The sequence below is a fragment of the Equus caballus genome, chromosome 31 (assembly GCF_041296265.1).
Source record: "Equus caballus isolate H_3958 breed thoroughbred chromosome 31, TB-T2T, whole genome shotgun sequence".
NCBI classification, from domain to species: Eukaryota; Metazoa; Chordata; class Mammalia; order Perissodactyla; family Equidae; genus Equus; species Equus caballus.
In genome coordinates, this window is record NC_091714.1 from 9,834,200 (window position 1) to 9,853,989 (window position 19,790).

At 44.7% G+C, this 19,790-nt stretch overlaps 1 protein-coding gene across 3 annotated transcripts in view; it reads right to left on the minus strand.

The window, feature by feature from the left end:
- TULP4 (TUB like protein 4) overlaps positions 1-19,790 on the minus strand; it is a 227,921-nt gene that overhangs the window by 168,220 nt on the left and 39,911 nt on the right. For all 3 annotated transcript variants that reach the window (XM_023632977.2, XM_023632976.2, XM_023632978.2), the window contains exon 2: positions 5,674-7,929. In XM_023632977.2, coding sequence (XP_023488745.2) covers positions 5,674-5,925 — 252 coding nt within the window. In that variant the 5' untranslated portion in view covers positions 5,926-7,929. The remainder of the gene's footprint in view (positions 1-5,673; positions 7,930-19,790) is intronic.

A 19,790-nucleotide genomic window follows, 5' to 3' on the forward strand; every position in this document is an offset into this window, starting at 1 on the left:
TGAAATGAATCAAAGTACAGAATGCTCCGAGGGGTAAAATCTCAGGTACAAACCACAAACATCTCACAATGTGATGGAAAGAAGACAAGAACGTCAACCGTCTGTCCCAGGGCAGGAAACAAGGTACAGGTCCTTGTCTTTGTCCAGCCAGACTCCAAGAGCATCTTCCCAGGGACAGGCTGATGTGATGAGGCTAACAGCGCCACGGGCTTAGGCTGCAGCCAAAGGGACACACGACGCCTTCATGTCACAGAGAAGAGAGAAATTGCTTCTCTGGAGGCAGAACACTGCTTACTCTTCCTGCATCACTCAGAAAAGGACGATCTAAATTCTGTTTCTCAAGATCCCACTCAAAGGTCATGTTCAGCACAGAGCCTCTGGTAAACCTCACCCTTCATGACTTGCGTGACCCAAGGCTTTCTTCTGTACTGAACTGAAAGGCAAACGGAGGAGAGAGCCAGGCGCACAGCTCACCTTCGCTGCTGGACTGGGGCCCCCAGGAGGTGCATGTAACCCGTGATCACCCCGCGCCCCTGCGGCAAGCACACACAGCGCCCGGGACACAACAGTACGCACTACATAGCGGCCCACTGCATCTGTGGCTTTCAAATCTTAACAATGAAACAAAAACCCAAAAACGCTGTCTCTGGCCTCATGAGTCAGACTCAGAAGCGAATTTAAGGGTATTAAGTGATGTCATAAGGACTGGGAGGTAAGAATACAGTTAGGTAAACAGCATAGGAGGTGCTATAGCATCACCATTTATATACACGGCATTCACCGTTTTCAAAGCCTGTTCAAAAATGGATTCTCACAGATTCTCATAACTCTGAAAGAAGCAAATTATCATTTGAATTTAACCCTGAGCAAACGAATGCCTTGAATGACTTGGGCAGGACCACACAAGGCAGTTAAATGGTTGAGCCAGAACTTCTTGAAATGGAGATAGGAAAAAACAGGAACAGCAGAGGGGAAAGAACAGACATCACCACAGGAAATAAACAGAGTCCTCCCTTAGGTCCATCAGTAGGACACCACAGAGGCTGCTCACGAATCTAGTAAAAGTCACCCTTCATGAAGAATTTATAAGGAAGATAAAAAGTCTGCAGAGAATTTTCACTGGCTTCAATCCAAAATTAGCCAAATTTTCTCCCTAGAATTAGTGTATAGATCCTTAAATATCCTAAATCCTGCAGAAATGTTTTAAAAACCAAAGTGGTTTTCAAATGCCTCCTAAGTCTAAAAAGGCTGATCGTCACCACACACGGTGACACCAAAACAGGACGAGGCTCGGCAGTCCACCAGCAGCTCTGGGTCTTCGAGGAGAGAGAGCGAACCAGAGAAAGGAGGGTTTTGAGAGCCACTGCGCAGCGCAACAGAAAACTAAGATTCAACTGCGAGGGAGATCATTCTTATAGTCTAGAAATTCCCACTCTTTGGGGGACTGTGACACAAGTCATACCGTGCTTTTAGGAAAAAGAAAAGATAAAGTACATTAGATATAAATTTTTTAGAATATTTTAACATGACTTCAGAAATTAAGAGAAGACACTCTTAAGTAAAGGCCTCCACAATGGGTTAAACAGCAGAGTTTAAATCAGAAGATGGGTGAGGAGTCTGGTGCCAGCATGATGGTGGGGAAGCAGAGACGCAGGCGTCTTTAGACATCACCTAGAGGTCGAATACAGCGGGAGGTCTTGCTAGTAACCGGATCTGGGAACAAGGAGGGGGCAGGGAGAGACGGTGTTGTACGCGTGACTGGCTGGCTGGTCTTGGGGCCACCGACTGAGATGGAGAAGACAGAGGGTGGAACAGGTTCAGAGGCTGACGGGCAATGGGAAAACGAGTTCTCTGTGGGTGACCTGCAGTTTGAGATGCCCAGTGACTGCTGTCCCATTCTGCATCTCATAAATCCTGCCGAAGAATGGAGTCTGGAACCAGAGGGTGACGGCAGGTGGGAGATATAAATTTGGGAGTCACCAGCAAACAGGTGGATTTCAAGGCAACTCAGAGATCACCTAGAAAAAGATGCATGCCTGAGCCCCTCCAACATTTCAAGATGAGGTGAAAACAGGCAGAACTAGCAAAGAAAAATGGAAAGTAGAGGCCGGAAAGGTCAGAGGAAACCAGGAGAGCGTGGTGTCCTGGAAAGCAAGAGAAAATAATGTTTCCGCTCTACTGGATGCCATAGAGACAGCGAGGGCAGTAAAGTGACCGACAGGGTCAGCAATGTGAGGTCACTGGGAACGTGACCATTTCAGTAGAGTGGTGGGGAAAGAAGCCACACTGAAGTGGGCTAACAAGTTAATGCAAACTAAAATAAATGTGACCTTTTAAACAATGGGAGGCAAGGAAGTTACGACCACAAGGATAGACAAGCTTCCAGCAAGTTTTACCAACCCACAGAAGCAGGTAACTATAAGACAGCCTTCCCAGCGCCCCCAAAGAAGTCTGTTCCGTGCACAGGGGGGTAAGCGGGGGTGGGGGAGATGGGGTCAGAAAAAACTTCTCAGAGAAGCAGCAACAAATCCAAGAATCCAGGGGAGACTATTCCCATGGGGGATGTCTCTGTAATGAAACGAATTCTACCGCACACGCAGGGCTGCCTGTCTGCTCTCAAGTGAAGAAAATCTCGTTAAATGAAAATCAGTCCTAACCATGACTAACTTGCGTGACATCAGTAATATCTGCAAGAAATTGTTTTCTAGAAGAAAAACATTCCCAAGTTCTTCAGTTGCGCAATCAGCAGATTACCAGATCTGACGTCTGCAACTTGGTTTCGTCCTATGGCCAGAGAGTCACGACCTTGCCACAGTTCTCACTGGAGTTTCAGGGCGTGGCGGGTGGCGGGAGGGTTCTTCTGCTCGTTTTGGTGGAAGGGGAGTGAAGACAAGGCAACTAAGTAATGGACAGAGATGAGGTAAATGTCATTCCTCCCAGAAATGAAAAGAAGAGAAAACCCCTCAGAGGCCGCTTTTCACGACGCCCTTAAACGAACATACAGGTTCACAATCTCTCACGCCAAATCCTTGTGCCAGATACATTCTGAAATTCAGAGTTTCTGAAATTTTAAAAAAGTAATACAAGGCAGACCCCATGAATTACACAGCAGCCCAGCAGGGTCTGGGTAACACCCACAATAAAACACAGACCTATTTCTGGAGCTGAAGCGATGGGTGAGGACAGTAAACAGCCTCACATCAGGTCAGGTCCCCCCAGTCAACTAGTTACACAAACACTTTCCACTTTCAGAGCCCTTCGATTTCACAACTATGGATAAGGGCCTGTGGGCTTACATGGAACAGGTTTTTAAGAAAATAAAGATAAAGTGAAGGAGAATGGTAGGGCCTGGGGTTCAAATTCCAGCTTTCCTCCACATGAACTGTATGAACTCAGTCAAGGTATTTAACACTGATGAGACTTAGTTTTCTGACCTGTAAAATGGGAACAATGATACCTACCCCTAAGGCTGCTGTGCAAACCACACAAGGCAACAAGGTCAGAAGGTGCCTCGTGCCACGTCTGGCAGTTGGCAGTAAGATGACCAACCATCCCCGTTTGCCTGTGACTTTCCCAGTTTTAGCACTGACGTCAGTCCCACATCCCGGGAAACCAGGAAGGCTGGTCACCCTACTTGGGAAGCACTCAATAAATAGCAACTATCTTAATACAAAGAATAGATATCAAGTAAAACTAAAAATGCAAAATGGAAGAAAACCACAGGAAAGTTTCACTAGTGAAATATCCATGCCACTGGGAATTATAAGTCCTCTTTTCTGGCAGTCAGAATTCAAAAGTAGCACCCCCTGGTGTGCATACCCTGAATAATCCCCCCCTCCTGGAGTGTGGGTGGGCCTGATCTAATCCAGTGAGCCCTTCTTCAGAGATAGAAAGTCAGAGAAATCCGAAGCCATGGCAGATGCTCTCCTGCGGGCCTTGAAGAAGCAAACTGCTATGCTGCGGCAAGGGCCATGCGGCAAGGGCCATGTGGCAGGGCATGGTGGCATGTGGCAGGGCACGCTGGGTGGCCTCCAGGAGCCGAGGACCTCAGGCCTACACCTGCAAGGAAATGATACTGCTAACAATCTGAACAAGCCTGGAGGAGGACCCTGAGCCTCCGACGAGATCACAGTCCTTGTTGACACACAGTCATTTCCCAGCCTTGTGAGATGCCAAGCAGAGGACCCGGCTACACCAGGCCAGCATTTCAGGCCTACAGAACTGTGAGATACAAAGTGGGTATTGTATGCCACTAAGTTCACTGTAATTTGTCACAAAGCATTAGAAAAACACACCTTTTAAGAAGTTATCCACTTAAAAATTACAGATATATGCATGTATATGTGTATATGTGTATGGGTGTGAATGAGTATATGTCGTAAGTATAAAGTATTTGTAAAACATAATTCCTTGCATAAACCACATTTTTAATATGAAAACTTCAAATCCAAAAGAGGCTTCTTGCACAACTGAAACTTTCATACACTGATGGTGAGGGTACAGAATGGTACAATCTCTCTGGAAAACTATTTGGCAATTTCTACTAAAGCTAATGTACACCTACTCTACGACTCAGAAACTCCACTCTGAGAGTGCAGAGACCCGTAGAGACCCACAGATGTTCATAGCAGGTTTAGCCATAAGACGCAAAACCTGGGAGCAATTCAAATGCCCATCAACAAAAGAATGGAAAAGCCACAGTTTCTTCCTTCAGTGGAAGCTGACACCAACTAAGAGAACAAATTAACAGCACACACAAAAGGGACGAACCCCACAGACAGCATGTTGAGTGGAAGAAGCCAGACACCGAGATGATTCCGCGGACGTGAAGTTCAAGCACAGGCCCACCCGTCTGCGGGACGGAAGTCAGAGTCTGGGGCACCCCTCAGGGAAGCGCAGCCTGGGCAGGGGCAGAGGGATCTGTGAGGTGCTGGAAACGCTCCACACCTTCATCTGGTGGAGGCTACATGGCTGACTGCGCGTGTAAAGAAGCGCTGAGCGCACGCCAAAGATGAACGACGTCACTGTACGCCATGCTTCAAAAATACTCTTCCTCCTTTACAGCAACTAACAATAACCCTCCAATGACATTTCAAGACAGATTCCTCACAAGAAAACACACAAATGAGCTCGTGAACAGCGAAGCACAAACAGTGTAACCATGCCATGCAAGTGCACCTCTTCAAACACAGCGCCTAACACAAGCATTCTCAATAAATGACGGTTGAACAAATGTCACAATGACACTGCTGATGTTTTACAAGCCCAGAGAAATCTATCTATGGATATATGCAGCATAATATCCTCATATAATATACCCAATAGATGTGAAAAACTCTCGCTCCTGTCCAATCAATTACTCCTTTCACCTCTGACCACTTAATCCCTTTGGTCACCTCCAAGTATAAGGAACGTAAGCTGGTGTTCACCCAGCACCGAAGCCATGCACACGGTAACTGCGGAGGGCGAAGACGGCGCCGCCGGCACTGCTTACCCTGCCAGTCTGACACTGGGGCAGGATCCACGGTGACCATAATGGCTCAGAGCACGAGAGGCTGCTTAGGACAGTCTAATCCACGCCCCCCCCCAGGTGAGAAAGCCACCCTGGTGTCCCTGGTGTCCAGAACACCACTTGCGGTAATCAGACGAAAGTGAAACAAAACGCCAGCTCACCTCGCTGTTGTGGCCCCGCAGATTGAAGTTCACCCTCTGTGGCGTGTTCCTGTCCCGGCGGCAGTGGCTTGAGGTGAAAGTCACCCCGACGACGCCCCGGCCGTTGCCTGTGGCCAGCCAGCCCTCCTCGTAGGAGCGCCTCCTGCACACCGGCTTCTCCTTCTCGCTCTTGGGGACGCGCCCCTTCCAGGACAGGCAGAGGATGTTGGAGTCACTGCAGAGGACAGGCCCATGCTCCACCGCCGCATACATACTTTTTCTGGATGAACTGTTCGACTTAAAGAGTAACGCGGAATGCCGGGAGATTGAAACCAACTCCTCGCGTCGAGGGACGGATTTGCTCTCTCTGGTTGGCTTGCGTTGTCTCCCCCGACCCTTTAATGAAGACAGACCTGGGTCTAATCAGAGGGTATTTTATAAAGATCCACCAAATGCATAGTGAAAAAATTCCTCTATAAAAGATGACGGCAGTCTGCTAAGAAAAGGTGATGCTTAAAAAAAATGCGGGGTCCATTTTTATTTTCAAGTCCTTAGAGGAAGAACGGGCTGACCCTTTGGAGAAAGAGCATCGTTAACACGTGGTATCAAGAAACCGAGTTTTCTTCTTTTTACTCAACTTGGTTATTCTCATTCAGCCTGAGATTCCAGTTTAGTGTCATAGGATTCCAGAGACACAGGGTTGCAAATACATAGATTTCAAGTAACTTAAGGCTTTAAGAATCCCTCCAGCTGGAATTTTCTCTTCAAAAGTCCAGACGCTGAGACAGAACACACGGGATCACTTTCCTTCTGAAGCCACCCTCTGGCACGTTTTCTCAACTAGACAAATTTCTGCTGCTAAAGCTGAAAAAGATTGCATAAAGGGAAAAAAAGGCACACAAACCGTGCAAAAGAGACCAGAGCTCAGGCAGACAGTGGTCCAAGCTTAGGAAGAGAACAAGACTCTTTCTTCGCTGTTCAGAACCAGAAACTTCCCCACTCAGAGCCAGGCCCGGCTTCCCGGCAGGCTGCTGTGTGGCCGTGGAGAGCTGGGCTCCATCTGACTGCCACTCCGCAGGCCCACGCACCCCTCGGTGCCATAGAGGCAAAGAAAGCAAGCGCCTTCACTGGGCGGAGCCAGGATGCTCGAATGCTCTCAAAGCGGTCCAAGCGTTGGTTGCCTCGGCTGAACCCCAAATCCTCCTGCTGACAAGACGTCTCCTTTGTCCCTGTCTCCTTCCTCCCTCCCCTAGTCACTTCGCCCTTTTCTGCTCCTAGAGATCACATATTCTTCCATCTTGAAGGAAAAAAACTAATCTCAGAATCAAGTCCACTAAGTAATCCTCTTCTCATATGCAGGTCTTCTTGGACGCAACAAGGACGAGAATCCCTTGAAACGAAAACACAGGAGCAAGTCGAAAACACACGTGAGAGCTGGGTTCCTCCCCACTGTTTCCCTAAAGGGTTATCATGTTTGGCTGATGGGCACGCTCCCGCTCTGCTTCAGAGACCGTCTCCCAACACACACGGAAAGCCCAAGGAAAAGCAGCTTTGCTTGGGCGTTCCCCGATATTTACTTTGTAATTGGCAGTTTCGATTGCCACCTTAGGATGTTATCCTACAGATACAGGAAAGGAAAAGGGAAATGAGAAACCAAAATTTCTCGAATACAGTTAACAGAAAACAGCAAAGGAATCGGTTCATGTTGAAACCTGTGCCATCACAGCCAAACTCACTTTCCTGCAGTCATAAGCCACAGTCAGAGTCACCTTCAGTCCAGAATTTTAAAGTCTGTCCAATTCACCAAATCCACTGGAAAAAAAAGTGCAAAAAACACTTCATGGTCCCACCTGCAGTGCCAGAAGTCACACTTCTCCTCGGTCACCTTCTCACTTAGCTCTTGCTTTCAACTGGAGAGGTATTTTTGAGGCTTGATCTATGCAAGATTTTTTTTTTCTTCTTTTTGCAAACTTTCTTTACCCGTGAAGACCACATGGAAAACTGGCCATCAGTGCTGTATTTCTCTCCCTGGGCGCCGGAGCCCAGTGGTGTCAAGTTGCTCCATCGGATTCTGAAATTAATTTTCATCAGTTGTGAAACTCTTCAAGTGTGCACAAGAACGAGCCTGTCTTCCCGTGTCAAACGCGTGTGTACAGGAAGAAGGATTAAACACGCAGAGACACACACTCTTCAGGGGCACGCAATGCGTCTGTTTTCTCAGTCATGTCAGGAACCATCTGATTAATCGCAGCTTGAAGGCCCTGGAGTCTTATAAGTCTGTAAAACAAATAAGATTTAAAAAAAAAACACTTTAAAATTCTGAAGAATAAAGGTTCTAAGAGAATATCGCTGCAACAAATTGGAGACCCATCTTTACACTAACGTTTATCAGATGGAGCTGCTGACTGCATTGAGCGGGAAAGTTCAAATAGGAAAGGGTGCACCTTGCCAACTTACAGGCGACAGACAACCTGAGGGGTCTGAGCGCCGCGTGCAGCCTATTAGGCCTTCCAGTGGCTGGCACATCTGGATGAAGTCACTGCCTCTGTTCTCCCCCAACGTGCAGCCCTTTCTAAGACCCTGGGGCTGACTGTGCAGCTTCACCCCTGCAGAAGCCATCATCCCGGGTAAGCAGGCATCCTCAAAAAGGAGACCGAGGAGGCTCAGAAAAGCTACCTGAATCGCCTTTTTTCACTATCGGTAGAAGATATTCATTGAAGGCAGCAAGGGCCTGGAAAGCCCATCCAAGCCCCGACTGCTGGCAGGTCACAGAGCAAAGCACAGCTGCTTTCTCAGCTTGAAGCCTGTCTGCTAGCAATGAAGTCCCAGAGACTGTCTCCAGTAAGGCATACTCTTCCTCCCAACTGCCTTCAGGCCAGGCCCGCACCACGTCCACAAACACACTGGACGACTCGGTCCCTAACTGCCCCGGACCATCCCACCTTCCAGAGGGCCCTCAGAGTGACCTTTCTAAAATTCCAGACAAACACCAGACGATGTCACTCATGTGTGGAATATAAAGAAACACATGGACAAAGAGAACAGTTCAGTGGTTACCAAGGGAAGGGGGATGGGGGTTGGCACAGGGGGTGAAGGGCAGCACTCATGTGGTGACAGACAAGAAATAACGTACAACTGAAATCTCACATTGATGTCAACTATTATGAACTCAATTTTAAAAAAAAAAAGAAACTACCACTTGTTGAGTTTTGGTATAGCATCAAAGAAAAATATCCATGTTTATCTAAAAAGACTATTAAAATACTCCTCCTTTTCCAACTACATACCTGTGTGAGGCCAGATCTTCATACATCTCATCAAAAACAGCATACTGCAACAGACAGAATGCAGACGCGGATACGAGAATCCAGCTACCGTCTCACTGAGTCGGACATTAAAGATATTTTGCCAAAACGTAAAATAATGCCACTCTTCTCAGTACATTTTTCAGTTAGAAAATACAGTTATTTTTCATAAAACATATTATTTATAACATTTAGCAGGCTTATTATTTTTAAATGAATTAGTAAAAATTTTTCAACTTCTCAGTTTTAATTTCTAATATGGTAAACACGAATAGCTAACACCCACATAAACAAAAGCTCTTTTAGATTTTCAATAATTTTTAAGAATCTAAAGGAGCCCTAAGGTCAAAAAGTTTGAAAACCAATGATATATGCTAACTCTCCAAAATGTAAGCCTCAAATAACTATCATACTAAAGTGTGTAGGATAAATTTCCATAGTAAAAGCACAGATAAAAGTTTTATATATTGCTATGGTTTTTAACGAAAGTTTTAAATTATAAAGAACCATATACACAAAACAAATAAGGCAGATATTTTAAGAAAAAATGACATGCACCCTTATTATTACTCAAATGGACAATGGATACAAAAGGGTAACAACAAAAAAATAATCATACTATCCTAATTACTGAGAGGCTGGAGTACTAATTAACAGAAATGGATGATATTGCACACTTGCCTTCTTTGTGCCTTATTTTCTCATGAGGATGAGAAAAGGAGGATATAACTGATTACTAAGGATATAACTAGCTTCTAAGGGAAGTACATCACCAAATCAACACTAGGAAAAGAGTTTGGTATAGAAAGATTACAAAGTAACTATTCAATTAAAAGCAGGGACCCCCAACAGATTCTTGCACACCCTGTTCACAGCAGCATTATTCACAACAGCCAAAAGGTGGAAGGAACCCAAACGTCAATCGACAGATGAATGGATAAACAAAATGTGGTATATACATAAATGAAATATTATTCAGTCTCAAAAAGAGAAATCAAATTCTGTCTGATACATGCTGCAACATGGACAAACCTTGAAGACCTCATGCCAAGTGAAACAAGCTGGACAAATACTGTATGACTCCATTTATAAGAAATACCTAGAGAAGTCAAATTCATAGGGACAAAAAGTAGAATGGTGATTACCAGGGGCTGGTGGTAGGAGACCAGGGGAGTTAATGTCTAACGGGTACAGAGTTTCAGTTTGGGACGATGAAAAGCTTTTGGAGCTGCATAGTGGCGACAGTTGCATAACAATGTGAACGTGCTAAGGGCACTGAACTGTACACTTAAAAATGATAAAAACGTTAACTCTTGTTATGTATATGTCCCCTCAACTTGAAAAATCAGGCAAATTAAAAAAAGCAACAAGTCACACACAGTCTTTCAATAACTGAAAGTAAACACTCCTTACTTTGACACTATGATGTTTTTGACTCTAAACGCTGCAAACCGGTCCACAAGCAATCCTGGAGTTTTTCATTAGGGATAAACAATGCTAACCTCTGAATTCTGGCCGGAACCAGCTTCTGGTCATTACAGCTTACTTTCAGACTGTTCCTGTAATCATTGAAAAATCCATTCCTGCTTTCGGGAGATTACAATCTTAAAGCAAATACTAACACAGGTGCCTGACTGAATTAATAACCTGCACGTGGTCTGGGAGCCAGTAAACTTATAAGATGCTTCCCATTCTAACTGTCCACACTATCCAGTTCTAAGGGCAAACGAGGAGCCCCAGAACTCAGGAAGGACAACCTAGGGGGAGAATGGTAGATTGCTGAGAAAAGAAAATCCTACAGTAATTACAGACACTCCTGGATTCACCGACCAGCAAATCTTACCTGAACATCTGTCAGCAGGAGGCCCCTGTGCTGTGTTCTCTGCCTCTCTCGTCCCCAGTTAGATACTCATTGTCTAACTAGAGTTATTCTCACTACAGTTTATTTTATGTTATCTGACGTCTACTTTCCACCAACATGGGTAAAATTTACTAGTGGAGGGAATAAAAACACATTTTGGTTTGTTTCACTTTTTTAAAATCATTTGAATTAATGTTAGAGATCAGAGATAAAATAAATTAGGAAAGATATTTTCCATTTACACAATTTTGATAGAAATACAGGCATTAAAAGTTGTAAGAATGTAACCACTCTGGAAAACAGCTGGTATTAGCTAGAACTGCAGAACATGTGACTACTCTGCACACAGCAACTCCACGCCCGAGCACGCGCATGTTCTTCACTGGAAGCCCAGGGATCACAGCCACAGGCCCTCGCAGCAGCAGCATCGTTTACAGGAGCCCAAAACTGAACCCACCCTGAAAGGATAAAGGGCGGTACCTTCAAACAGCAACGGAAACGAACGCTACCCAGAACACGACGTGTGAATTTCACAAACAATAATGTTGACCAAAGGGATCTTATGAAAGAATACCTATAATATGACTCATTTACATAAGTTCAAAAACAGGCCAAACTCATTTTATCAGTTAAGACTACATGCATAGTATGACTAAAATTGAAAAAGCAAGGAAAATAGACCACAGGGCAGTATGGTGGTTAGCTGGGGGTGGGTGGGGTAGAGATTGTGAACGGGGAAGGGTACACACGGAGGTGTTGCTGGGGTGCCAGCGACACTCCATGTCTTGATCTGGGTGGTGGTTACAGAAGTTCTCTCTGTAATTATTCTTTATGGCTCATATGTCTGATGTAGTCTTCCACATGTCAGAGACATCTCACAGCAAAGAGGTTTGACAAGCTGTGAATTGTATTAGGCACGAGTCCTCCAGGATTTTTGGAGAACTTAAATCCATTATTACGAAAGAAATTTTTTTTCTTTTTTTTTTTGGAGGAATATTGGCCCTGAGCTAACATCTGGTGCCAATCTTCCGCTTTTGCTTGAGGAAGATTATCCCGAGCTAACATCTGTGCCAGTCTTCCTCTGTTTTGCATGTGGGATGCTGCCTCAGCACGGCGTGATGAGCAATGTGTAGGTCTGCGCCCAGGATGCGAACCCACGAATCCCAGGCCACTGAAGCAGAGTGCACAAACTTAACCACTACGCCACCAGGCCAGCCCTGAGAAAGAATTTTTTAAATTATTATATCCAACCTTAATGAGTACTCTCCAAACCTAGAAAATCTCAACAAAGTAGCAAAGATGCTATTTTAGTGCTCAAGCTCAGAAGGGGTCCACAAAGAAAATGCATGTTAACAGCAACAAGTGGAGATAGAAAAACTTCAGAATAAAGTTCTACTTCTTTCTAAAGGATAAAAACAGTGGTTAAGCAGAAGACTGAGATGAGAAGCAAAAAGAAGATTTAGGGAAAAAATATACAGATGTTGTTAGATGAATGCAAAGCAGGAAGAAAAACAGAAAAATTTGAACATAATATTCCAAACACCCTAAGGTTTAAGCTTTTGATGACGGACTTGTTTGGGGGTTGGAGAGAAGAAACGGCAAGGAAAACGAGCTTTCCTGAGTAGTGATGTAAATTAAGCACACCCAGCTTGTACCCTCGGAGGACAACTCTGCTGCCGTGGCTGTCTATTGTCTCAGACTCAGCTCTATGGCAGGGTAGACGGAGCGTGGCTCTCTCCACACCCAGGCCTCCCCTCGATGCCCCTGTCCACGGATGGCAACAGATCCTGAACTCTACGCTTCTTCTTAAAGTAACTCCAAGGACCTGCCTCTAATTAGTCACTCCTTTCCTGGGGAATTTTCTGCAGCCCACAAATATCCACGGAGCCCGAGGCAGTTCGAACTGGTTCCTGATTGGTTCCAATAGCTGCCTAAAGGCTAGTTCAAATCTGCCTTCCAGGACTGCCTTCTAAGGTGGGGAGTCTCAGCAATCACCTGTCACCTGGCTACCCACCTACGTAGGGGAACAACCGCATTCGGGAAACACCGCTGCAAAGAGACTGCAGTTTAATAACACCGCAAATATGATTCCACATATTTATGGTGTTATCATTCTCCAGCTCTTAATTCTCAAAACATGCTAGTGAGATGATAGTAACTAAAGATATGTAGACACAGTCATGCCCAGGCTTATTCAAAATATGCACTCTTCCTACAACTGTGTTAGTATCAAATCATTTTCCGGTTGACTTGCACCGTGAATTTCAGACACATTCCACAGAGGAGTTCTGTCTTCTCAGCACAGCACCAGCTCCTCGGGATGCAGCACATGGAAGCACTGCAGAGCCACGTGGCAAGGGTCTTCTCTGCTTGTGGTAGAGCTATTTTTCTGTGTAATTCATCATACCTAATAAACCACAAACTCCTAACTCCAATTTCCACCTGGTCGGCAGTGCTCATCAGCACTGCACTTAAGCGTTTGATAAGGCAGGAAGTAAGGTGCAGGGCCCCAGACAGTCTTCCAAGAACAAGGTAACAATAAATGAATGAGGATCTCTACCCAAAGCCTGGATCAACACCCACCACTCAGAGTCTGGGTCTTCTGGAAGCCTAGGGCTGACAGCCCCACAGCCCAGGCGAGTAAAAGAGGTCAAGGGAGAAAGCCAGGGGCCCGCTGCTGTGGTCAGACAGCAGCAAAGAGGCACATTTTCAGGGAAAGTTACTCCCTATTTACTTCTGTGCCTGATTTCAACGGCCAGTTCTAAGAGCACGAACATGTAATTATCTGCACAGAGAAAGGAGGGCATGGATGTTGGAAGACAAACAGCTTAATTAGTAGTCGAAAGGAGAGTGGGAGCTGGATCCTGCTAAGAGAGCATGGACACCTGGAACGTGGATGCTGAGATGCTGTGGTACCATCTATGAGGCTCTCTGGTATCAAGTCCTGTGCCTTAAGTAAAAAGGGAGGGGCCGGCCCTGTGGCCCAGTGGTTAAGTTCGTGCGCGCTGCTTTGGCGGCCCAGGGTTTTGCTGGTTCAGATCCTGGGTGTGGACATAGCACCACTCATCAGGCCGTGCTGAGGCAGCATCCCACATGCCACAACTAGAAGGACCCACAGCTAGAATATACAACTATGTACTGGGGGCATTTGGGGAGAAAAGCAGAAAAAAAAAAAAAAGGAGAGCATTTCACTTAACAGAGTGAGCAAGACTGAAAGAAATGATAATTCCCAGTGTCACGAAGGGTGTAGAGAAATGAGAGGCCAATTTGGTGATACAATTTTAAAGACTTAAAACGTTGCAAACCTTTTGATTCAGCAATTCTACTTCTGGAAATTTATCATAAGGAAATAAGCTAGGATTGTGCAAAGATTCAGCTGTGAGGATTTTTACCACAGCATTTTTATAAGGGGAAAATCTGAAATAACCTTTACATCCAAAATGGGATACTGGTTCAGTACATGTTGGTTACAGACACAAAACAGAATACTACGCAACCACCAGTAATTATATTACAGACGACTGCAGACTGACATGGCAACAAGTTCTCAATAATTTAAGTGAAAGGTGAAATTACAGGTTACATTTCCAGGATGCTCTGAAGGCCCACCCGCTACTGTATAACTAGATGTTGGGTAAATTACAACAAACATAATTTCTGCTGGACTTGCAGGAAAGTATGAGAAACCTCCAACGAAGATGCACACACAAATAAACACACGAGGAAGCCAGAGTTATTCAGCAAATGCAAATGCAAGAGACATATTTGCCCAGCATTATCTGAACAAATGCTGATATAAGCACTGGAATCAGAATCAGGGTACCTAATGGTCCCAGTTTGCCAAGAACTGTCCTAGTTTTAGCACGGAAAGACCCTCATCCCAGGAAACCCCTCAGTCCTGGCAAACCAGACAGCTGGTCACCCTATGAGACATCGGAACTTTGGTCCAACCTCAAGGTAGAGGGACTGAGCCTGAGTCACGCACATTCAGCAGGGCCCATGTCAGAGGCTAAAGCCGTCTCCAGCTTGTAGCGCTCTGTGGTTCGAGGTTGAAGCAGATGTGAATCTTGTCTGCATGGAAACATTCCCAATTTAGAACCTAAGGATTCCACAGATGAGGTTCAACCAAAACTCAGTTAACAATCAAAAATTACCAAACATACAAAGCAAATAAGTCATCACAAGCTGTCAGTAGAAACAACAAATTTAGATCCCTAAGCCTTCAGAAACTGAAATGAACATAAACAGAATTTAAAATAATTAGGTTTGGATTTCTGGGTTCCAGTCAGGCATATAAAAAGCCTGGAAATTGCTACTCTGTCCTAACGACAAGTAAAAAGCTGAACGAAACAGAGAAATCTATTCTTCTTAGATCCGTAAGAGAAGTACATCACAGGGCAAACCACTGGCTCCAAAATTGGACGGAACAGAAGGCTAAAACAAAGAATGACACTCACCGGAGCAGAAGCCAACCAGCTGAAACCGCCACGGGAACCAGCCCCAGGGCGGGGAACCCCAACTGCAACTGATGGATTGTTGGGGCAAGTGCGAGAGAGAAAAACTTCAGGGGGCCCAGCCATCGGGGCCCCTAGACTTTTGTGAGTTGTACCTCCAGGAGCTCATTAGGTCCTCGCAGTAAATATTGGAGAAAAACCTGCTCATGCTCCTGGCAGGGGAAGGGGAAAAGCAACCGTTTTGAAATACATGAGAGCATTCTGTTCTTCGGAACAAGGTCTGCCCTTAGGAAAATACTTAACCAAGCCTAACCAATTAGGATTTTATCAGAGCCTAACTGACCTGAGGGAAGAGAAATCCCCAACTCCAGCCTATGCTAGCCACCCTGTGCCAGCTGAGAGGGGAGCGGGAAAATGAGAAAAAAATGTAGGGGCAGTCCACAGGCAAGGGCCACTGAAAGACTGGGACCTGAAGTGCCAGGGAGATAACGGAACGTAAAGCACGGTGATTCTATGTAACGACACTGTACTGCATACTTGGCAGTAGCCAAGAGAGTAAATCTTAAACATTCTCATCACAAAAAGGAAGTGGTAATTACATGAGGTGATGGGGACAATAACTAACCTCATTACGGTGCTCATTTTGCAACACATAAGTGTATCAAATCATCGCATCGTGCATCTACACTTACACAATGTTAGATGTCAATTATATCTCAATAACTGGAAATAAAAAAAGAAATAAGGAAAAAAACGGGGAGAAAGGGCTTAGGGAAATTGGGGGAGGCAATGGAACTGTTCTGTATTTTGATATGGTAGTGGTGACATACCTGTTTGGATGTGTCAAAATGCACAGAACTGTACACTAACAGGGTGAATTTACTGTATATAAATTTTATCTTAATTTTTTAGAAGTGTCTGGTACATAGTAAATGCTATACGGTATTAGTGATCACTATTAACTTTGTTATTGTTATGTACCAGGCACTAGGCTGGGTGCTGAAAGACAATGATGAGCAAATACAGATACAGTCCTACCTGCAAGGAGCCTACGGTGGAGTGGTGAAGACTAGGCATTAATCAATAATTACGGCTATGGCAAATGCCACAAAGGAAGGACACGTGGTGCTGAGAGCTGCACTCTGAAGAAAGAGCAGATGTCAAATATGAGAACAAAGGGGTGGCGGAGGGATTCCAAGCAAAGGCAATAGCCTGGACAAAGACCATGGCAGAAGAGAACACAGCGTTTTGGAGAAACTCAAAAGAATGTTAGTAGGAGAACTGAGAGCACACGTTCACACACAAAACCACAGTGAGCTATCACCTCACACTCACTAGATGGTTAGTATAAAAAAAATGGGTCAGTGAGGATGTGAAGAAATTGGAACCCTTACGTACTGTTGGTAGGACTGCCAAATGGTATAGCTGCTGCGGAAAACAGTATGGAGCTTCCTCCAAAAAGTAAAAATAGAACCACCATACAATCCAGCAATTCCACTTCTGGGTATACACCCAAAGAACTGAGAGCAGGGCCTTGAAGAGGTACACGCACACCCACATTGACAGCAGCACTGTTTACAACAGCCAGGAGCTGGACACATCATCAGCTGAGCGGATAAACAAAATGTGGCGGACACACACAAAGGCATACTACTCGCTCTTAAAAAGGAAGGACATTCTGACACATGCTACAAAGAACCTTGAGGACATTATGCTCAGTGAAACAAGCCAGTCACAAAAAGACAAACAGTGTATGATTCCATTCAACTGAAGTACCTAAAGTACACAAATACGCAGAAACAGAAAGTAGAATGGGGACTGCCAAGAGCTAGGGGGAGGGGAAACGGGAGCTGTTACCTAATGGGTATAGAGCTTCAGTTTTACAAGATGAAAAAGTCTGGGAACTGGCTGCACAACAACGTGACGATAATTAACACTACAGAACTGCATACTTCGAAACGGGTAGGACAGCAAGTTTTACGTTATGCATTTTTCACCACAATGAAAGCACATAAGTTCACACACACACAGACTGAGACGTAATCACAGGACTATAGAACGCTTCTGCTCCCCTACACCTCACCACCACGTTACTGAAGGCCTATTAACAGCAGTTCCTTTTAACCAGTACGTCCTGTCCAGTTATCAAGAAAACATTACAAGACACACCAAAAGGCTGAAAACACAGCTTGAAGAGACAAGAACAACCATCGTAAGCAGACTCAGAAATGGCAGGGATGCTGGAATTCCCACACCAGGAATTTAAAACCACCAGGATTAACAGGCTAAGGGCTCTAGTGGGTAAAGCAGACAGTGTGCAAGAACAGATGGGCAATAGAAGCAGAGACACGGAAATTCTAAGAAAGAACCAAAAAGAGAAAAATGCTAGAGATCAAAAATACTGTAACAGAAACGAAGAAAGGCTTTATGGGCTCGTTAGCAGGCTGGACACAGCAGAGGAATCTCTGAGCTTGAGGATGTCTCAATAGAAACCCCCAAAACTGAAAAGCAAACAGAAAAAGACTGAAAAAAACAAAATATCCAAGCACTGTGGGACAACTACAAAAAATATACACGTAACAGGAATACCAGAGGAGAAGAAAGAGAGAAAGGAACAGAAGAAATATTTGAAACAACAATGACTGGACTTCCCCTCAAATTAATGTCAGACACCAAAGCACAGATCCAGGAAGCTCAGAGAACACCAAACAGGATAAATGCCCAAAAACCACACGTAGGCATCATTTCCAAACTACAGAAAATCAAATATAAGGAAAAAATCCTGACAGAAGCCAGAGAGGAAAAACACCTTACCTACAGAGAAAGAAAGGTAAGCATCACATCTGACTTCTCAGAAACCATGCAAGCAAGACAAGGGTGGACTGAAATATTTGAAGTGTTGAGAAAAAATCACCAACCTAGAATTCTGAACCCTGCGAAACAAGCCCTCAAAAGTGAAAGACACAGGGGCCAGCCTCGTGGCACAGTGGTTAAGTTTGGTGTGCTCCACTTCAGCAGCCTGAGTTTGTGGGTTTGGATCCCAGGTGCAGACCCACACCACTCATCAGTCATGTTGCGGTGGTGACCCACAAACAAAATAGAGGAAGACTGGCACAGATGTTGGCTCAGAGCTAATCCTCCTCAAGCAAAAACGAGGAGGATTGGCAACAGATGTTAGCTCAGGGCCAGTCTTTCTCAGCAAAAAAAAAAAAAAAAAAAAAAAGTGAAAGACAAAGCCTTTCTCAGACAAAAAAAAATTGAGGAAATTTGTTGCCTGTAGACAGACCTTACATGAAATGTTAAAAGAAGTTCTTTAAAGAGAAAGAAAATGATACAGGTCAGAAACTCAGATCTACATAAAGAAAGGAAGAGTACTGAAGAAGGAAAGGGTGAAGGCAAAATAAAAACTGCTATTTTTCTGAGTCTTAATTGATCTAACAATAATACCAACAACGCATTCATTATGTAGAGCTAACATCATACTTAATGGTGAGAACCTCAAAGCTTTCCCAAGAAGATCGAGAGCAGGGCAAGGGTGTCCCCTCTCACCACTGCTTTCCAACATTGTCCTGGCAGTTCCAGCTACCGTATTAAGACAAGAAAGGAAATCAAAACTATAAAGATTGGGAAGAAATAAATGAAATAATTAGGTTTGAAATGTTAAAAGGAATGAAAAAGCATGCACTAAGACACTACCTAAAATGACCACAGAGAACCAGATAAAACTTTCAGAAAGGGAAATCTGATCACTAAAACAGAACGCGATGTATGAGCAGGGACATCAGCCAGAAAAGGATTTCATGAAGGGGATCTGACAGCTCAAGAAATTCCCATGAAATCCTTTGTAGCGCAGAGGGACAAGGAGACATAACCAGAAAGGCGAGACTGAGAGAGGGGGAGGCCTGACTGAGAAGGACGGACCTAACTGGAGCTCCACAAGGACCAAAGAGAGAAAACGGAGAACAGCTGAAGACATAACCACAGACTGTGCCAAAACTGATGAAAGACCCACAGATACAGGAACCGCAATGTAGACTGAGCAAGATAAGTAAAGAAGAAATCCGCACCTGGCGCATCTTAGTAAAACACAGAGAGGAGCTGGACAGCAGCCAAAACCAAAAGACAAGGACTTTCAAAGGAACGGCAATTAGCCTAAGAGCAGACATCTCAGCAGCGGTCAGAAATCAATCAACTAATACCTTCAAAGTACTGAGAGAAAATAGGGAATTACATTCCGGATATATAACACACAATTAAATACCCAGAAAAACTGTCTTTTAAGAATTAGAGTTAAGGGGGCTGGCCGGGTTGTGGAGTGGTTAAGTTTGTGCACTCCACTTTGGCGGCGCACGGTTCGCGGGTTCGGATCCTGAGCGTGGACCTACACACTGCTCATCAAGCCATGCTGTGGTGGCATCCCACATAGAGGAACTAGAACAACTTACAACTAGGACATACAACTATGTACCGGGGCTTTGGGGAGATAAAAAAAGAAAGAGGAAGATTGGCAATACATGT